Source organism: Dendrobates tinctorius, unplaced genomic scaffold (genome assembly GCF_039654945.1).
Source record: "Dendrobates tinctorius isolate UK_male_01 unplaced genomic scaffold, ASM3965494v1 ptg000022l, whole genome shotgun sequence".
Taxonomy (NCBI): Eukaryota; Metazoa; Chordata; class Amphibia; order Anura; family Dendrobatidae; genus Dendrobates; species Dendrobates tinctorius.
The window spans coordinates 42,077,986-42,097,440 of record NW_027361690.1 but is presented as its reverse complement, the minus strand read 5'-3'; the positions used below and the strand labels follow the sequence as shown (position 1 = coordinate 42,097,440).

The following is a 19,455-nucleotide window of genomic DNA, read 5'->3' as shown; positions in this document are numbered from 1 at the left end:
CGCAGCACTTTACATTATATTCTACAGACAATAGACTTTACAGCATAACAATAATCACATAGATCATAACAGATACCAAGAGGAATGAGGGCCCTGCTCGCAAGCTTACAGTCTATGAGTGCCGCCATAATGCTCTCATTAGTGTATTGATAAGACGCAGCTGGAGTGAGGGACAAATTCTGACTGTGCAAAAACAATGTTGTGTGTACTCTACAACCTCTATACTGTATGTGCTTTTTCTGTGGTAAAAGTTACAGTACGTACTCTGCACCCTCTGATTGCGGGAGTAATGTCCTTTAAAACGCTGTGTATGCACTGTAACCCCACCTGTGGAAGTACTGTCCATCAAGCCGCTGTGTGTACTCTGCTCCCCCCACCTGTTGGAGTACTGTCCTTGAAGCCACTGTGTGTATGCTGCTCCCCCCATCTGTGGGAGTACTGTCCTTGAAGCCACTGTGTGTACTCTGCACCCCCGACTGTGGGAGTACTGACCTTGAAGCTGCTGTGTGTATTCTGCACCATCCCCAGCTGTGGGAGTACTGTCCTTGAATCCGCTGTGTGTACTCTGCACCGTCGGCTGTGAGACTACTGTCCTTCAAGCCGCTGTGTGTACTCTGTACCCCCCACCTGCGGGAGTACTGTCCTTCAAGTCGCTGTGTGTTCTCTGCACCCCCCGCTTGTGGGAGTACTGTCCTTGAAGCCTCCTTGTGTACTCTGCTCCCCCCACCGCCTGTGGGAGTGCTGTCCTTGAAGCTGCTGTGTGTACTCTGCACCCCCAGCTGTGGGAGTACTGTCCTTGAAGCCACTGTGTGCACTCTGTACCCCCGCCTGTGGGAGTACTGTCCTTGAAGCTGCTCTGTGTACTCTGCACCCCCCGCCTGTGGGAGTACTGTCCTTGAAGCCGCTGTGTGTACTCTGCACCGCCACTGTGGGAGTACTGTCCTTGAAGCCGCTGTGTGTACTCTGCGCCCCCCACCTGTGGGAGTACTGTCCTTGAAGCCTCCGTGTGTACTCTGCTCCCCCCCGCCGCCTGTGGGAATGCTGTCCTTGAAGCTGCTGTGTATTCTCTGCACCCCTACCTGTGGGAGTACTGTCCTTGAAGCCACTGTGTGCACTCTATACCCCTGCCTGTGGGAGTACTGTCCTTGAAGCTGCTGTGTATACTCTGCACTCCTGTTTTTGGGAGTACTGTCCTTGAAGCTGCTGTGTGTTCGCTGCACTCCCGCCTGTGGGAATACTGTCCTTCAAGCCACTGTGTGTACTCTGTAACCCCGCCTGTGGGAGTATTATCCTTGAAGCAACTGTGTGTACTCTGCACCCCCCACCTGTGGGAGTACTGTCCTTGAGGCCGCTGTGTGTACTCTGTACCCCCAACTGTGGGAGTACTGCCCTTGAAGCCACTGTGTGTACTCTACACCCCCAACTGTGGGAGTACTGTCCTTGAAGCCGCTGTGTGTACTCTGCACCATCCCCAGCTGTGGGAGTACTGTCCTTGAACTGCTGTGTGTACTCTGTACCCCCACCTGTGGGAGTACTGTCCTTGAAGCCACTGTGTGTACTCTGCACCATCCCGGCTGTGGGAGTACTGTCCTTGAAGCTGCTCTGTATACTCTGCACGCCCTACCTGTGGGAGTGCTGTCCTTGAAGCCGCTGTGTGTACTTTGCACCATCCCCAGCTGTGGGAGTACTGTCCTTAAAGCTGCTGTGTGTACTCTGTTTTAAATCAGATTATTTTTATTAAACAGTTTTAACTTACAAAATTGAGACAAGGCACACACAGTTTTAACATACAGATTTGAGACAAACCTCTTATACACAACCCAATCCCCCCCCCATTATCAAATTATAACTAATATAACCGTGGGTCCCTTAGAATGTGACCTATAAATGTATAGTAGAAAAAAGGGAGAGACACACAAAAAACACAAAAAAACAATTTTTAAGGGGGACAATATGAAACATGATAAGACTTGTACAGCATAGAACTATGAACAGTCAGGCACATAGTACAAAATGAGCAATAGACATATTCATGAAACCTATTCATAAAGCAAGAGATCATATGGAACCAAGAGGGAGCAAGGGGTACCATAATTAACGTAGCATAGGGAACAGATTCTCCAGCAACAAAATTTGGGATGGCAAACCCGGGGTGTTAAGCCAGGGGCTCCAGATTTTATCAAATTTTCTGATAGCTTTTCTTTTAATATACACTCGTTTTTCCAGCCTTATAGAACTATTGACTCTATTAATAAACTCCTCCACCGTCGGGGGTGCAGATTGTTTCCAGTGCAAGGCAATAGTTTTCCATGCTATATATAGAATTCTAGCCATACCGATCGCCAGCGGGTCTTCCACAGGAATATCCGGTATAATACCCAGCACACAGACCTTTGTATCAAGGAGCAATCTTGTACCATAAACTCTTGCCAACGTATTCCGAACATTATTCCAGAACCGTCCAAGCTGAGGACACTCCCAGAACATATGCATAAGGTGTGCATCAGGTAGGCCACATCGGGGGCAGCACGAGTCGCGCCTTATCGCCATTTTGTGCAAGAACGCAAGCGTTTTATATTTCCTATGTATTAGATACACCTGCGATAATCTCTGGGCCTCCGATAGCGAAAGACAGGGCACTGAACTCAACACATAGTCCCACTGATCATCTGAGAGCTGGCCAAAAACCTCCTCCCATCTAGCTTTGGTGCAAAGGGGGTACTTATCGTGGAATGCATTGAGAAGTATTCTATAGATGGAGAAATCAGTCCTCTTCTGGAGCCCAAGCCCCCCACCAACATTGTCAAGGGATTAGGATCTATACTAAGATCTCTAGTTTTGATTTGAGCTGCATACGCTTGCCGGAGCTGTAAAAATATGTAGAATAACCTATGGGGAATGTCAAATTCAGTGCGCAGTTGTTCAAACTGTTTTAATGTATTATTAGACTGAATGTGTTCCACCGTCATCACCCCCTTCGCCTCCCAATCAGATCACCCTTCTAAAGTTTGAAATTCCAGAAGACTAGGATTATGCTACAATGGTGTAAACAAAGAGCAATCAAAACCACCCAACAGGTGCTTTCCTCTTTCCCAAACCTTATAGATCATGGCCAGAGTTGGAGATTGAGATAATTTGTTTCCCCCTCCCTGGGCGTCTACCATATACCATATACATTGGTACTCTCCAGGGGCTATTCTGAATTGCCAGTCGCCCATTTTTCTCCAGTGCACCACACTGATCCCAACCCTTCAGTTGCTGAATCTGAGCCGCCAGATAGTAGATCCAAGCATTCGGGATAGCCAGCCCCCCATTTGTTTTTACTCTTTGTAGGTACTCCTGATGGATTCGAGCCACTGTGTGCACTCTGCACCCCCGACTGTGGGAGTACTGTCCTTGAAGCTGCTGTGTGTACTCTATACCCCTGCCTGTAAGAGTACTGTCCTTGAAGCCTCTGTGTGTACTCTGCACCCCAAACTGTGGGAGTACTGTCCTTGAAGCCATTGTGTGTACTCTGTACCCCCGCCTGTGGGAGTACTGTCCTCGAAGCCTCTGTGTGTACTCTGCTCCCTACGGCTGTGGCATTACTGCCCTTGAAGCCACTGTGTGCACTCTGTACCCCTGCCTGTGGAGTACAGTCCTTGAAGCTGCTGTATGTACTCTACACCCCCGCCTGTGGGAGGACTATCCTTGAAGCCGCTGTGTGGACTCTGTACCCCCCTGCCTGTGGGAGTATTGTCCTTGAACTGCAGTGTGTACTCTGTACCCCCTGCCTGTGGGAGTCATCTCATTGCCATTTCTAGGCCACAAAAAATACTTTTTCACTAGTAGGAGAAAAACTTGGCACTTCTGTTTGAGTAAGAGTGAAATAGATTTATTGGCAATTCATATAGTATAATGTTTTGGTATTTTCAGACCTTCATCAGAACTTTGCAGAAACATATAAAACAATGATCAAACAGTGACAAAATAAAACAGAAAAAATATCAAACATACAGGTGAAATGAAAGAAAATTTCACCATACAACATCGTATGCAATGATAATACATCTGTACAGACCTAAATACTTATAGCGAAATTTCTTTCCTATATGGCAATTTATCTCCGGTCTTAGGTACCGTTCACAGGCTTACCCAGGGATTACCTTTTTTTTCATCATATACTCTGTTGGCATTCACAGGATATTGACCATTATTGCTGTATGGGTAATTGTTGTTATTACTGTGGTAGGTTGGTTTATTGTTATTTCTAGGGGTGTGGTTACATTGCACCTTGTGAGGTTTTAAGTGGTTTTATATCCCCTTGTTTATTTATCAGTGTTAATAAAGGCATATTTTTTATTGAAGCATTAGGTGTGCACGTCTTATATGTATTGCGCTTTCTCTTCCTTCTGACAATACTTTCTCCATACACAAGGCTGCCACTAGAAATTCTGGCTAAAATTTCAGGCTGCCTTGAGACTACGCTCAGGCTCCACCCCAACTCCGCCTTCACCCCTCAAACCTTTCACAGTCCCACCTCCCTTTCTTGGAAAAACTCCACTTCTGCACCACGTCCTCACTAAACACACATAACAGTTCCCATCACCAGATCACACATATAGCCAGCAGCTTTTATTTTGGCCAAAAGTTTTTTTTCTGTCACTACCACAACAAGGTGGACTCTTTGGCCGGGCCCTACTCTACTCTAGCCCATTTATTTTTAAAAAAATATCCAATACTCTTTTTAGGTATATTTAAATTTATTTTTCTTTAAAGTGACCCTGTCGGCAAGATTGTGTACAGTAACCTACAGACAGTGTCAGGTCGGCGCCGTTTTACTGATTAGAAAGATACCTTGGTTGATGAAATCCGTCTTGTGGTTGTTATTTAACCTTTATTTTCTGTTCTTAGTTAATGACTAGCTGGAGAGTCCGGCGCTGCCCGGGCATAGTAACTAACTGTCGTTATTTATAGCAAATTATAATTATCCTCCATCCCATAGTCCCGTGCCCATATAACCATCATACATATGCACGATCCCATAGGCCTGTGCACATATACCCATCACACATCCTCCATCCCATAGTCCCATGCCCATATACCCATCATACATATTCGCCATCGCATAGTCGAGTGCCCATATACCCATCACACATCCTTCATCTCATAGTCCCATGCCCATATACCCGCCATACATATCCTCCATCCCATAGTGCCGTGACCATATACCCATCATACATATCCGCCATCCCATAGTCCTGTGCCCATATACCCATCATACATATCCTCCATCCCATAGTCCAGTGCCCATATACCCATCACACATCCTCCATCCCATAGTCCCATGCCCATATACCCGTCATACATATCCTCCATCCCATAGTCCAGTGCCCATATACCCATCACACATCCTCCATCCCATAGTCAACCATTATGACATCATAATGAGCGGCGGGGCTTGCAACCTATGATGACATCAGTGTCGCCATGGCAACCATTATGACATCATAATGAGGGGCGGGGCTTGATACACACACACTTTTTCCCCATTATGTAGATAGGGGCAAAATTGTTTGGTGAATTGGAACGCGCGGGGTTAAAATTTCGCCTCACAACATAGCCTAGGACACTCTCGGGGTCCAGACGTGTGACTGTGCCAAATTTTGTGGCTGTAGCTGCGACGGTGCGGATGCCAATCCCGGACATACACACATACATACATACATACATACACACACACACACTTGAGCTTTATATATTAGCTATGCTCGTGCCCCGGGGCGGCCTGTGGGTGGGTCTTCATGTGGTGCTCTTGGGTCGCCCTCCCAGGGCCCTGGGGTACTCGGTACCGGGCCGGTGTCAGCGGGATGTTTCACAGCAGTGGTGACCCGGTCCGTGGCCCCGGGCGCCCAAGCAAATGGCGGGGAACGGTTGTGGTGGAATGTAGTTAATGGAATAGTTTGTGACGCCACCTGTGGTGTTTGGCAAGGGAGGTGTTAAGCCGACTCTGCAGACAGATCCTCCGGGACAGATGGTGTGGTGCAGCAATTATGTTGGATGTTGGATGTAGCAGTGCCAGGCGGACGGACGCAGGAAGGAATGGAGGACACCAGGGCATGTAGTTCCAAAGCTTTACTCACAGTCTGTAGTGCCCGCTTCTGTGCCGTGTCCTCCGGGTCAGGGACTCAGTCAACCTCCAGGCAAGATGGAATACTCCCTTCCAACACTCCACCAACTTATGTGCCTTTTCTAAACGTCTCCTCTATAGCGCCTTTAAGTGTGAAGATCTCCTAGTACTGAGTTACACTGGAGTTCCTCCTGACAGATGTTCCCAAGAACTCTACTTGTACGGCAGACAGCTGAAGCCTGCTTCGGGGACTCTCTACTCCTGAGTCCCGGCTCTCTATCCGTGTTGCTGTTGTGCCCCCAAGCCTTAGATGGGAGTAGTGTATTTACAGCCCACTACTCCACCGGTGTCTGCTGCAGAACCATTAGGCCTTGCGCTTAGAACTTCTATGCAGGGTTCTTTGTTATGATGAGTCACCGAAGGAGGAAAAAACAAAATACTAGCTAAGTCCAGAAAAACCAGAGAGGTTGGCAGCTATTGGATTGCAGACCCCTGAACCTATCCACAACAACTAGCAGTAGCCGTGGGGGGTTCCTACGGTGCCCTAGACCCCTCGATCACAGCCGGAGAACTACATAGCCTAAAGACAGAAAGGGGAAAAACTAAACTGCCCCAGAGCAGACTCCAAAGCAATAGGCAGCCCCCAACATATAATGACGGTGAAGCAAGATGAAAACACTAACACAGATAGAAAGATAGGTTGAGCAAATGATGGGGCCCAAGCTAACTAAATAGGACAGGATAGGAAAGCTGCTGTCTGCCATCCGCAAAAACCCTATCCAAAATGAGCCAACCGACTGATAGGAAAAACAGGCCCTGAAGTCGCTAGGCTTCAAAAGACTATATCAGCACTCAGGTATATCCTGAAGACAGAGCAAAAGATCAACAGATCAGAGACAAAAATGGAATTCAGCTCACCCCCGGCCGGGGATGGCAGAACTCCCAAAAAACAAGGCAAAACAAAAACAAAACTGAAGAGTACAAAGCAGAGCAGAAAAACTTAGCTTTGAGACACAGGAATCAGACTGGTCTCCAAGAATCCAGCAGGATCACCAGCAAGGCAGAAGGGCGTCGGCTGCCTTATATCCAGTCCTCAATTCCAGCCACCCAGTCATCATCTAGCTGCCCAGGTGTTTGGTAATCAGCCTCACTACCTTCCTTCACCAGAGGAGGGAGTTCATCAGACCTCAATGGTGAAGGGAAAAATGAACTCACAACAGTTCTTCCTCTAACCCACGTCCTCTGTGTTCCCTTTCACTCCTATGTTCCGTACTTGTCTTTCTGTCCTATGGAAGCTCAGGCTTCAGTTCAATGTCTTTCTCCTTCTTTCCTTTCCCGTGCCAGCTGGCTCAGATCACTGAGGCAGCTGCAGGACTCCTTCCTCCATCCCTCTTCCAGGGATCTCCTTTCCTCACTCCTCTCTGAGTGACTTCCTCCCACAGACTGACCGACTGACTGGCCTCTATCCTAAAACCTTCCCGCTCTTTTATGTGTATTCTCAACTCCACCCACCTCCCAGCACATTTAGTGTTCCAAGCAGGGAACCACCAAAGGTGCTCTGCTTCTCTCTAAGCAAGGAGCCGCAATGTGGTTTTGCTGAACTACTCTATTGTGTGGGGTGCGAGTGTTGGAGCGTGGTCAGGAGCCTCCAACTTACCTGGATGGTGGGACACCACACCTTAGGAGAAGGTGCAGTACCTCTGTGGCGACTGAGCCTCAGGGGCGCCACACTCTGATTAGGTATTCATAGTGTAGACTGCTGAAAGGTCACTGATCCCTCACTGACTTGCCCCCTAGTTTGCATAATGCATAGCTGGTACATACTTAGAAAAAAAAATCTTCTGCAGGCAGCTGTTTCTGCTCTTGATGTTACTCATCTAGAAAAAAAAATTAAAAAATCAATTTAAAAATGGTGACCGCCTGCTTCTGCACAGGTGCGGGCGGCGCCATCTTGGAGGACTTTTTTTTTTCTTCCCCAGTAAGATGGCACAGCCGGCACATGCACAGTAGCAGCTATCAGATTACAGCTATATACACTGATAGCAGCTACTGCGCAGGTACGGCGGGCGCCATTTTCAAATTGATTTTTTTTACATACTAACGGTTGTGGATTTTGCCACCAGATACCCAGATACAATAGCTGTCCGAGGAATAGATACAAAGAGGGTGGCCCATGCATTAGTCGAGACATATGGCCTGGTGGTTTTTTCCAAGGAGGTTGTGTCGGATCAGGAACTCAATTCACGGGGGAGGTATTGCATACCCTGTGGAGCTGGTCCAGTGTCCGACCAGTGTTCCCCTCTGCATGCCACACAGATGAATGGACTCTGCAAGCGATTTATGGGACCCTGAAACGGTTGATCAATGCCTACTTAAAGGCGGAGGGGGGGGCGACGGGTAAAAAGCTCTGTGACATCTCCTGTTTGCCTACAGAGAGGTGCCACAGCCTTCTACCGTTTTTTACCTATTCAAACTATGCAGCCTCGGGGCCTGCTAGACTTGGTGTGAGAACACTGGGAAGAACGGCCAAATTCTGGGAGGTACCAGTGCTCCGCTACATGAGGCATTTGCAAGAGAGGATACAACACCATGGGCGGTTTGCTCAGGTACACTTAGGGGTGGTACAAGGGATACAGAGAACTACTAAGATAGGGGCACCCAGCCCTGAGAGTTCAACGTGGACCAGCAAGTGATGGTATTAATTCTCATTCGCTATGACAAGTTGCAGGCCAACTGGCAAGGTCCCTACACCATATTAGACAAAAAGGGGGCAGTCACCTATTAGGTAGCGTTCGACCCCCCCCCACACACACACACACGCACTGCACGCAAACCAAGAAAATTCATATTAACTGATTAAAAGCGTACTAGGCTAGAGATACATGTGCGGTAGCTATAGGCTGCCCCCTCTAGATGCCTCAGAACCCGATCCCATTCTAGACTTGTTACAGCACACCAAAGAAAAGGGAGGGGGGGGCAAGTCATCTTAGGGTATCGCTTCACCCATGCCCAATCCAGCCAACTACGGGGTTATAAGACCAGTATCGTGGGTTCTTCTCTGGCCAGCCTGGCTGAACCAGTCTGATTGAGCATCGAGTGGACATCGGGACAGAAACACCAATTTGACAACCGCTGTACCAAATGGCACCAGAGAGTCAGCAGATGATTTAGAGGGAAGTGGATAAAATGTTAGAGTTGGGGGTGGTGGTCCCCTCATGCAGTCCCTGGGCAGCCAGCACAGTCTTTGTCCCAAAAAATGACCAGAACACAAGGTTTTGCATGGACTACCGGAGGTTGAATGAGCTAACCATCACCATACCGCGTACCCTGAATATATGATTTGTTAGAGCAGATCGGGGAAACAATATTCGTGTCTACCTTAGATCTCAGTAAAGGCTATTGGAAGATCCCTTTGACACCGGGCGCCCAGGAACGTTCAGCCTTCATCACCCCCTTTTGTCTGTTCCAATTTACGGTTATACATGGGATGAAGAATGAGGGGCCTGACGAAGCTACACGCGAAGCGCGCTTTAGGGTACTGGGCAGTGTGGTTCCAATCACCATGGCACATGGTTTGTATTACTAATGGTTCTAAATGTGTATGCATTTTATTGAATAGGTTATTCAATGTGCATAGACGGACTATGTCTTAAGGTCAGCTAATAGACATTTTTGTACTGTGGTACAATTCTGCCTTGTTTTCAAATAAATGCCTGTGATCCATTGATAGTAATGTCATTACAATGTATGGCTATGTTATAAAACTATGTAATCCATGCCTGGTATAGTATAATACAAGATGTGCAATGAATATGTTTTGTTGGTTAATATGAACCACAAACCACACTGACCCGAATAGTTTATAAAGGGTTTTTAGGGGCCGTCCTGTAATTTAGTCTCTGGTCTGTGTGATTTATAATAAAATTATTGTTACAAATTAAAATATCATATATATATACAAAAAATATTATAATTATTCCTAAGTGGCTGTAATAGTCTGAATCAGCTTATAAGTTATTTTATGAATGACACTTGCTTTATTTCTATAATGTGGATATGAATTTATTAGTGTTTCTCTTCTTTTACTGCAGTTATGGTGATTTACACGCTTATTGTCGCACAAAGAAGAACAAGACTTACATCTGCAAGCCTGATAGTGGCTGCCAAGGCAGGGGTATTTTTCTATCCAAAAACATGAAAGACATTAGACATGGTGACCACATGATCTGTCAGCAGTATGTCTCAAAGGTAACATGAATTTTCTTATTTGCTTCAAGAAAACAGGATATCAGTATGTAAAAAGATTCATTATTGGCAGCAAACCATTTATTAATCTGTGTACTCATTCCATTCGTCTAAATCTGGCCATACAGATGAAATAGCTGTTGGCCCTCTATCTCTCCCACCTCCACCATACACTTACCGTTCAGCTTGGCCAAGTGTTCTTGTGTTTCCCATTAGTAGAGTCCAGAGAGCTGCTGATGCTCACCTCTGGCAGTGTCTAATCTCCTGGAGAACAATAGGATCGGGCATTTAAATTCATGCTGCCTGACTCTAATCTTCATCAATATCATGTGTTCAGCGGGAACCCCCTTACACATTACACTGTCAGCTGAAGTCATCAGGTTGGTCCCACTTTAATCTAATGTCAATTGGTGCCTAAATTCTAAGCAAGATCAGCAGTATCCTGTGTAGTGCAGTGGTAGTACACTTATGCAGTGAGGAGGCAGTGACTCACAAATTACAAACTCTCTTTAATGTGTTAGTTCACAGTGTTAGAGTCCAATTCACACAAGTGCATATACTATTCAGTGTCCATTTTATAACACTACATAGTACACGGCTTTAGAGCAGTCCCTAAACACGCTGGACCTTCCATTGTCCAGTAACCGTGGGCGACTGCAGCACCGCATTAAAGTCTCTTTACTCACAGCTTTACTCGTTTAGATTGCAATCACTACATATACCAGTCCTCCTCTGACCAGTTACCGCGGGTGACCGCACCGCTGTGTCAATGTCTTTTTACTCACTCAGTCGTACACAGTCCTTGATATCCTCAGAGTCACCACCGGGCACCATATCCACCTGTTTGCAGCCATTAAACATGCTAGTCCTCCTTCGGAAACAGGACATCCACATCCGAGACCAGTTGTCGTGGGTGTGGATGGCAGCACCGCTGTGTATGCTGCGGGCTCTGCAACACCAACTGCTCTGCACAGTAACAATCACCAACTCACTCTGGCCCTGGCACTGGACCTGACACACCCATACCCTTTCCTGCAGGGCTTTTAACAAAAGAACCTGTGACCTTTAGCCACATGGAAAACCTGGGCCTGGAGTGAAACAGACTGCACAACTACTATTCTGCAGTCTGTTTCACAACACAACATCCCAGAGCAGGTTTTCCCTACATCTGCCTTGGACACTAGCATGTCCAAAGCTAACACTTATTTTATTTTTTAGTCTGCATTGCAGTAACAGCTACGTTCGTGACTGCCATGCACTCCTATGGCCTTCATATGCCTCCGTGCACATCCTGGGGAGAACACACAGTGACCCCTATCTGTGACACCAGTAACTTCTTCACCATTGCAATCATAGCTACGCTTGCGACTGCAGTGCCCCTTCATGGCCTCAATACGCCTCTGTGCGCATCCTGAGGAGAACAAACAGCGACTCCTACCTGTAACAGGAGTCACTGTCTCACACCTGCCATAGCCATGGTCCACAAATGTTATATTCACATTGATTGATACAGGTATATTTCCACAGCCATTCCTGATTGATGGGTACAAATTTGACCTACGTATCTATGTCCTTGTAACATCTTGTGAACCTCTGCGTATTTTCATCTACAAGGAAGGCCTTGCACGTTTTGCAACCATGAGTTATACAGAACCTAGTCACAGCAATCTGGTAAGTAGCTCTTCAGACCCATTAAAAACCATATATTTCCCTCTGGTAAAATGTGCATTTTCTACGACATATTTAATGTTTACAGGGATTACCCCCCAAAAGAAAACACAGTAGTAGATGTGTTAATATACAGTACATACACTGTGAGGGATCAGTTCTGTGGTAGACACTGGTTCACACACAGGGATTGTTTGTTGGTTCAAAACAAACGGGTGGTATATTAAATGTCCATAAACCATTTGGTTAACAAATTAAAATGGCCTCTCATGGGAGCAAAAAGATATAACAGAACAAAAATGGAAACTAACCAGTCCATACAAAGCACGGGCTCACCCGGTTAAATGTCAAACCTTCACTCTCAACTCCAGCAGGGTCTGAGCAGCACATACAAGACCTCCTCACCTTCCACACACACAGACCAAATGAGACAGCACCAGCTGCCTTAATCGCCATCCCAAAACCTAGACTGGAGGTAAGTGAGCAGCTGATCCCATCCAGCTCTTTCAGCTGCTCGTGAAACCTCGACCCATAATCCGGGCCCAATAAAACACTTCTCAGCACTATATGCTGGAGCCTGCTTCTCCGGGTCCTACATCACCTTGGGGAGACAACCTCCCGTCCAAGATCTGTCCAGCTGCCACCTTACAACACATATATATAAATATTGCAGCAAGCCAGGTAAGTCAGGATTAAATTCTAGCCCTACACGCTCTGATTATTGGCACATGGCTAGCCCTGCATATAACCAGGCTAGCTGTTCACCTTAGTCAGTCAGCTGGAGGAAGCTGACCAGAGTGGATTTGTGTTGACGCTAAAAAGAAAGACGGGCCAGAATCTCTCTCTCTAAGAAGAGTCTGCACAGGCCGTCTGCATCAAACTGCAAGTATCATAGGCTGCTATGTACAATAGCTATTTTGTTTGACTCGACTGGGATTAGCTCAGCCGCATGTGAGTGGCCAGGGTCTGTAGTGTTTAGTTAGCGTCTGGACAAGGCTAGGTATTTTTGTTTATGGTTTTGTTTTGGTGCTGTGCAACCTGTAAAAAATAAATGTCACATTGTTTTGATTCAAGAAGACAGTGCCTGTGTGAATCTTTACTATATATACACTGCTCAAAAAATAAAGGGAACACTCAAATAACACATCCTAGATATGAATGAATGAAATATTCTCATTCAATACTTTGTTCTGTACAAAGTTGAATGTGCTGACAACAAAATCACACAAAAATCATCAATGGAAATCAAATTTATTAACCAATGGAGGCCTGGATTTGGAGTCACACACAAAATTAAAGTTGAGTGTAATGCCCTTAAAACAAGTCAAAATGATGCTCAGTATTGTGTGTGGCCTCCACGTGCCTGTATGACCTCCCTACAACGCCTGGGCATGCTCCTGATGAGGCGGCGGATGGTCTCCTGAGGGATCTCCTCGCAGAACAGGACTAAAGCATTCGCCAACTCCTGGACAGTCTGTGGTGCAACGAGACGTTGGTGGATGGAGCGAGACATGATATCCCAGATGTGTTCAATCGGATTCAGGTCTGGGGAACGGGGGGCCAGTCCAGTCCATAGCTTCAATGACTTCATCTTGCAGGAACTGCTGACACACACAAGCCACATGAGGTCTGGCATTGTCCTGCATTAGGAGGAACCCAGGGCCAACTGCACCACCATATGGTCTCACAAGGGGTCTGAAGATCTCATCTCGGTACCTAATGGCAGTCAGGTTACCTCAGGCGAGCACACGGATGGCTGTGCGGTCCTCCAAAGAATTGCCACCCACCATTATTGACCCACTGCCTAAACTGTCATACTGAACGATGTTGCAGGCAGCTGATCGCTTTCCACGGCGTCTCCAGACTCTGTCATGTCTGTCACATGTGCTCAGTGTGAACCTGCTTTAACCCCTTAACCCCCAAGGGTGGTTTGCACGTTCATGACCGGGCCAATTTTTGCAATTCTGACCACTGTCCCTTTATGAGGTAATAACTCTGAAACGCTTCCATGGATCCTGGTGATTCTGACATCGTTTTCTCATGACATATTGTACTTCATGTTAGTGGTAAAATTTCATTCAAATAACTTGCATTTATCTGTGAAAAAAAACGGAAATTTGGTGAAAATTTTGCAATTTTCTAACTTTGAATTTTTATGCCCTTAACCCCTTTCTGCCATGTGATGTACTATCCCGTCCATGTGCCCTGGGACTTAATTTCCAGGGACGGGATAGTACGTCACAGCGATCAGCGGCGCCCACGTGGTGAGTGCCGCTGATCGCAGCCGGGTGTCAGCTAATTATCACAGCTGACACCCGGCACAATGTGTCTGGGGAGGTCACGGACCGCCTCTGACACGTTAACCCCTTGCACATCGCGATCAAACACAATCGCGGTGTACCGGGGGTTAAAGGGAAGCATCGGCAGGGAGGGGGCTCCCTCCGTGCTTCCCTGAGCCCCCCACAGCAGCGCAATGTGCAGCGCTGCTGCGGGGGGCTCCATCCCTGCAGGTCCCCGAATCCAAGATGGTGACGGGGACCTTCGGGGGCCTGCAGGGAGCTGGCTACCTCAGTGCCTGCAAAGCGCAAGCACGAGGAAGCCTTGTGCAGTGCCTGTGACAGATCGCTGATCTGTCACAGTGATCTATGATGTGACAGATCAGCGATCTGTCACATGACAGTTATGTCCCCCCTTGGACAATGTAATAAAGTAAAATAAAAAAAGGGTAAAAATAATTTTTAAAAAATCACTAAATAAATAAAAAAAAAAAATAACAAAATATTCCCTAATAAATTCATTTTTTGGAAATAAAAAAAAAAAACAATAAAAGTACACATATTTGGTATCGCCGCGTCCGTAACGACCCGCCCTATAAAACTGTCCCATTAGTTATCCCCTTTAGCGAACCCCTTAAAAAATAAAAATAAAAAACAAAGCAAAAAATAATGATTTATTATCATACCGCCGAACAAAAAGTGCAATAACGCGCGATCAAAAAAACGAATATAAATATCCATGGTACCGCTGAAAACGTCATCTTGTCCCGCAAAAAACGAGCTGCCATACAGCATCATCAGCAAAAAAATTAAAAAATTATAGCTCGCAGAATAAAGTGATGCAAAAATAATTATTTTTTTATATAAAATTGTTTTCATTGCATAAAAGCGCCAAAACATAAAAAAAGACCTAAATGAGGTATCACTGTAACCGTACTGACCCAAAGAATAAAAGCGCTTTATCGATTTTACCGCACGTGGAACGGTGTAAACGCACCCTCCAAAAGAAATTCATGAAACCCTGGTTTTTGTTCATTCTGCGTCCCAAAAATCGGAATAAAAAGCGATCAAATGATGTCACGTGCCCGAAAATAATACCAATAAAAATGTCAACTCGTCCCGCAAACAATAAGACCTCAAATGACTCGGTGGGTCAAAATATGGAAAAATTATAGCTCTCAATATGTGGTGATGCAAAAACTATTTTTACAATAAAAAGCGTCTTTTAGCGTGCGACAGCTGCCAAACATAAAAACCGCCATAAATAGTAAATCAAACCCCCCGTTATCACCCCCTTAATTAGGGAAAAAGTAATAAAATTAAAAGAAACTGTATTTATTTCCATTTTCCCATTAGGGGTAGGGTTAGGGCTAGGGTTAGGGCTAAGATTACGGTTAGGGGTGAGTTGGGGTTAGGGTTGGAGTTATAATTGGGGGGTTTCCACTGTTTGGGCACATCAGGTGCTCTCCAAATGCAACATGGCGTCTGATCTCAATTCCAGCCAATTCTGCATTGAAAAAGTCAAATGGTGCTCCTTCCCTTCCAAGCTCTGCCATGCGCCCAAACAGTGTTTTACCCCCACAAATAAGGTATCAGTCTACTCAGGACAAATTGCAAAACAACTTTTGGGGTTCAATTTCTCCTGTTACCCTTAGGAAAATAAAAAATTGGAGGCAAAAATATCATTTTTGTGGAAAAAAATGATTTTTTTATTTTCACGCCCGGGCGTTAAAAACTTCTGTGAAGCACTTGGGGGTTCAAAGTGCTCACCACACATCTAGATAAGTTCCTTGGGGGGGTCTAGTTTCCAAAATGGGGTCACTTGTGGGGAGTTTCAATAGTTTAGGTACATCAGGGGCTCTCCAAATGCACATGACACCTGCATACCATTACATCAAAGTCTGCATTCCAAAACGTCACTACTTCCCTTCCAAGCCCTGACGTGTGCCCATACAGTAGTTTTCTCCCACATATGAGGTATCAGCGTACTCAGGACAAATTGGACAACAACTTTTGGGGTCCATTTTCTCCTGATACCCTTGGGAAAATAAAAAAATTGGGGACTAAATGATCATGTTTGTGGAAAAAATATGATTTTTTTATTTTCACGCCCGGGCATTATAAACTTCTGTGAAGCCCTTGGGGGTTCAAAGTGCTCACCACACATCTAGATAAGTTCCTTGGAGGGCCTAGTTTCCAAAATGGGTGGAGAGCCCCTGATGTACCTAAATAGTGGAAACCCCCCACAAGTGACCCCATTTTGGAAACTACACCCCCCAAGTAACTTATCTAGATATGTGGTGAGAACTTTGAAGCCACAAGGGCTTCACAGAAGTTTATAACGTACAGCGGTACAATTAAAAAAATCATATTTTTTCCACAAAAATGATCTTTTCACCCCCAATTTTTATTTTACCAAGGGTAACAGGACCCTAAAAGTTATTGTGCAATTTGTCCTGAGAACGCTGATACCACATACAGTATGTGGGTGTAAACGACTATTTGGGCACATGGCAGAGCTCAGAAGGGAAGCAGCGCCATTTGACTTTTTTGGCTGGAATTGAGATTGGACACCATGTCGCGACTGGAATACCCCTGATGTACCAAAACAGTGGAAACCCCCCACAAATGACACGATTTTGGAAACTAGACCCCCCCAAGGAACTTATCTAGATGTGTGGTGAGAACTTTGAACCCCCCAAGGGCTTCACAGAAGTTTATAACGTACAGCCGTACAATTAAAAAATCATATTTTTTCCACAAAAATGATCTTTTCACCCTCAATTCTTATTTTTCCAAGGGTAACAGGACCCTAAAAGTTATTGTGCAATTTGTCCTGAGTATGCTGATACCCCACATGTGGGGGTAAACCACTATTTGGGCGCATGGCAGAGCTCGGAAGGGAAGCAGCGCCATTTGAAGATTTTGGCTGGAATTGAGATCGGACACCATGTCGCGTTTGGAAAGCCCCTGATGTACCAACACAGTGAAAACCCCACACAAATAGCACCATTTTGGAAACTAGACCCCCCAAGGAACTTATCTAGATGTGTGGTGAGCACTTTGAACCCCTCAATGCTTCACAGAAGTTTATAACGCCCGGGGGTGAAAATAAAAAAATCGTATTTTTTCAAAAAACATGATCTTTTAGTCACCAATATTTTTATTTTCCCAAGGGTAACAGGAGAAATTGGACCCCAAAAGTTGATGTCCAATTTGTCCTGAGTACGCTGATACCCCATATGTGGGAGAAAACTACTGTATGGGCACATGTCGGGGCTCGGAAGGGAAGTAGTGACGTTTTGGAATGCAGACTTTGATGGAATGGTCTGCGGGTGTCATGTTGCCTTTGGAGAGCCCCTGATGTACCTAAACAGTGGAAACCCCCCACAAGTTACCCCATTTTGGAAACTAGACCCCCTAAGGAACTTATCTAGATGTATGGTGAGCACTTTGAACCCCCCAGTGCTTCACAGAAGTTTATAACGCCCGGACGTGAAAATAAAAAAATCATATTTTTTCCACAAACATGATCATTTAGTCCCCAATTTTTTTATTTTCCCAAGGGTAACAGGAGAAATTGGACCCCAAAAGTTGATGTCCAATTTGTCCTGAGTACGCTGATACCCCATATGTGGGAGAAAACTACTGTATGGGCACATGTCGGGGCTCGGAAGGGAAGTAGTGACGTTTTGGAATGCAGACTTTGATGGAATGGTCTGCGGGTGTCATGTTGCCTTTGGAGAACCCCTGATGTACCTAAACAGTGGAAACCCCCCACAAGTGACCCCATTTTGGAAACTAGACCCCCTAAGGAACTTATCTAGAGGTGTGGTGAGCACTTTAAACCCCCCCTGTGCTGCACAGAAGTGTATAACGTCCGGGTGTGAAAATAAAAAAATCAGTGTTTCCACAAACATGATCTTTTAGTCCCCAATTTTTATTTATTTTCCCAAGGGTAACAGGAGAAATTGGACCCCAAAAGTTGTTGTCCAATTTGACTTGAGTATGCTGATACCCCGTATGTGGGAGAAAACAACTGTATGGGGACACGTCGGGGCTCGGAAGGGAAGTAGTGACGTTTTGGAATGCAGACTTTGATGGAATGGTCTGCGGGTGTCATGTCGCGTTTGGAGAGCCTCTGATCTGCCTAAACTGTTGAAACTCCCCACAAGTGACCCCGTTTTGGAAACTAGACCCCCACGGAACTTATCTAGATGTGTGGTGAGCACTTTGAACCCCCAAGTGCTTGACAGAAGTTTATAACGCCCGGGCGTGAAAATAAAAAAAATCATTTTTTCCATAAAATGATATTTTTGCCCCCAATTTTTTATTTTCCTAAGGGTAACAGGAGAAATTGGACCCCAAAAGTTGTTTTGCAATTTGTCCTGAGTTCCGTGGCTTGTTGTCATTCCCCTCATATAGATTGGTCTTCAGGGAATATACTGGGTTGGAGCAAGGATTGTGAGGGAAGGTGCATGAGGGGCAGTGTGCAAATAGCCTCCACGGAGGTGCCCGCGGATCTTTCCGCGCTTCCTGGACAGTACCGGCAGTACACGGATGTCTTCTCCAAAAAAATCAGAGGAGACGCTTCCGCCACACTGTCCTTATGATTGTCCGATCGACCTATTGACAGGCGCCGAACCTCCTAGAGGTCGTGTGTATCCTCTCTCTCTCCCTGAGACGGAGGCTATGTCACAATATATCCGGGAGAACCTGGCAAGAGGGTTAATCAGAAAATTGGTGTCGCCGGCTGGTGCAGGGTTCTTCTTCGTGCAGAAGAAGAGTGGAGAGTTGCGCCCTGCAGTGACTACAGAGGTCTCAATGCCATTACAGTAAAAAACAAATACCCTCTCCCTTTGATCTCTGAGTTGTTTGACAGGTTGCGAGGGGCCCGGATCTTTACGAAATTAGATCTACGGGGGGCGTACAACCTGATGCGCATACGCGATGGAGACGAGTGGAAGACAGCCTTTAATACCAGGGATGGCCACTATGAGTATCTGGTCATGCCCTTCGGCCTCTGTAATGCGCCTGCTGTCTTCCAAGACTTCGTAAATGATGTCTTTCGCTACAGTGGGGCAAAAAAGTATTTAGTCAGTCAGCAATAGTGCAAGTTCCACCACTTAAAAAGATGAGAGGCGTCTGTAATTTACA

At 45.9% G+C, this 19,455-nt stretch overlaps 1 protein-coding gene across 1 annotated transcript in view; it reads left to right on the top strand.

The window, feature by feature from the left end:
- The window catches only part of TTLL13 (tubulin tyrosine ligase like 13), an 85,684-nt gene that overhangs the window by 26,412 nt on the left and 39,817 nt on the right, over nt 1-19,455 (top strand). The window contains exons 6-7 of the mRNA XM_073568646.1: nt 10,201-10,357; nt 11,882-12,025. Of these exons, the coding sequence (XP_073424747.1) occupies nt 10,201-10,357; nt 11,882-12,025 (301 nt within the window). The remainder of the gene's footprint in view (nt 1-10,200; nt 10,358-11,881; nt 12,026-19,455) is intronic.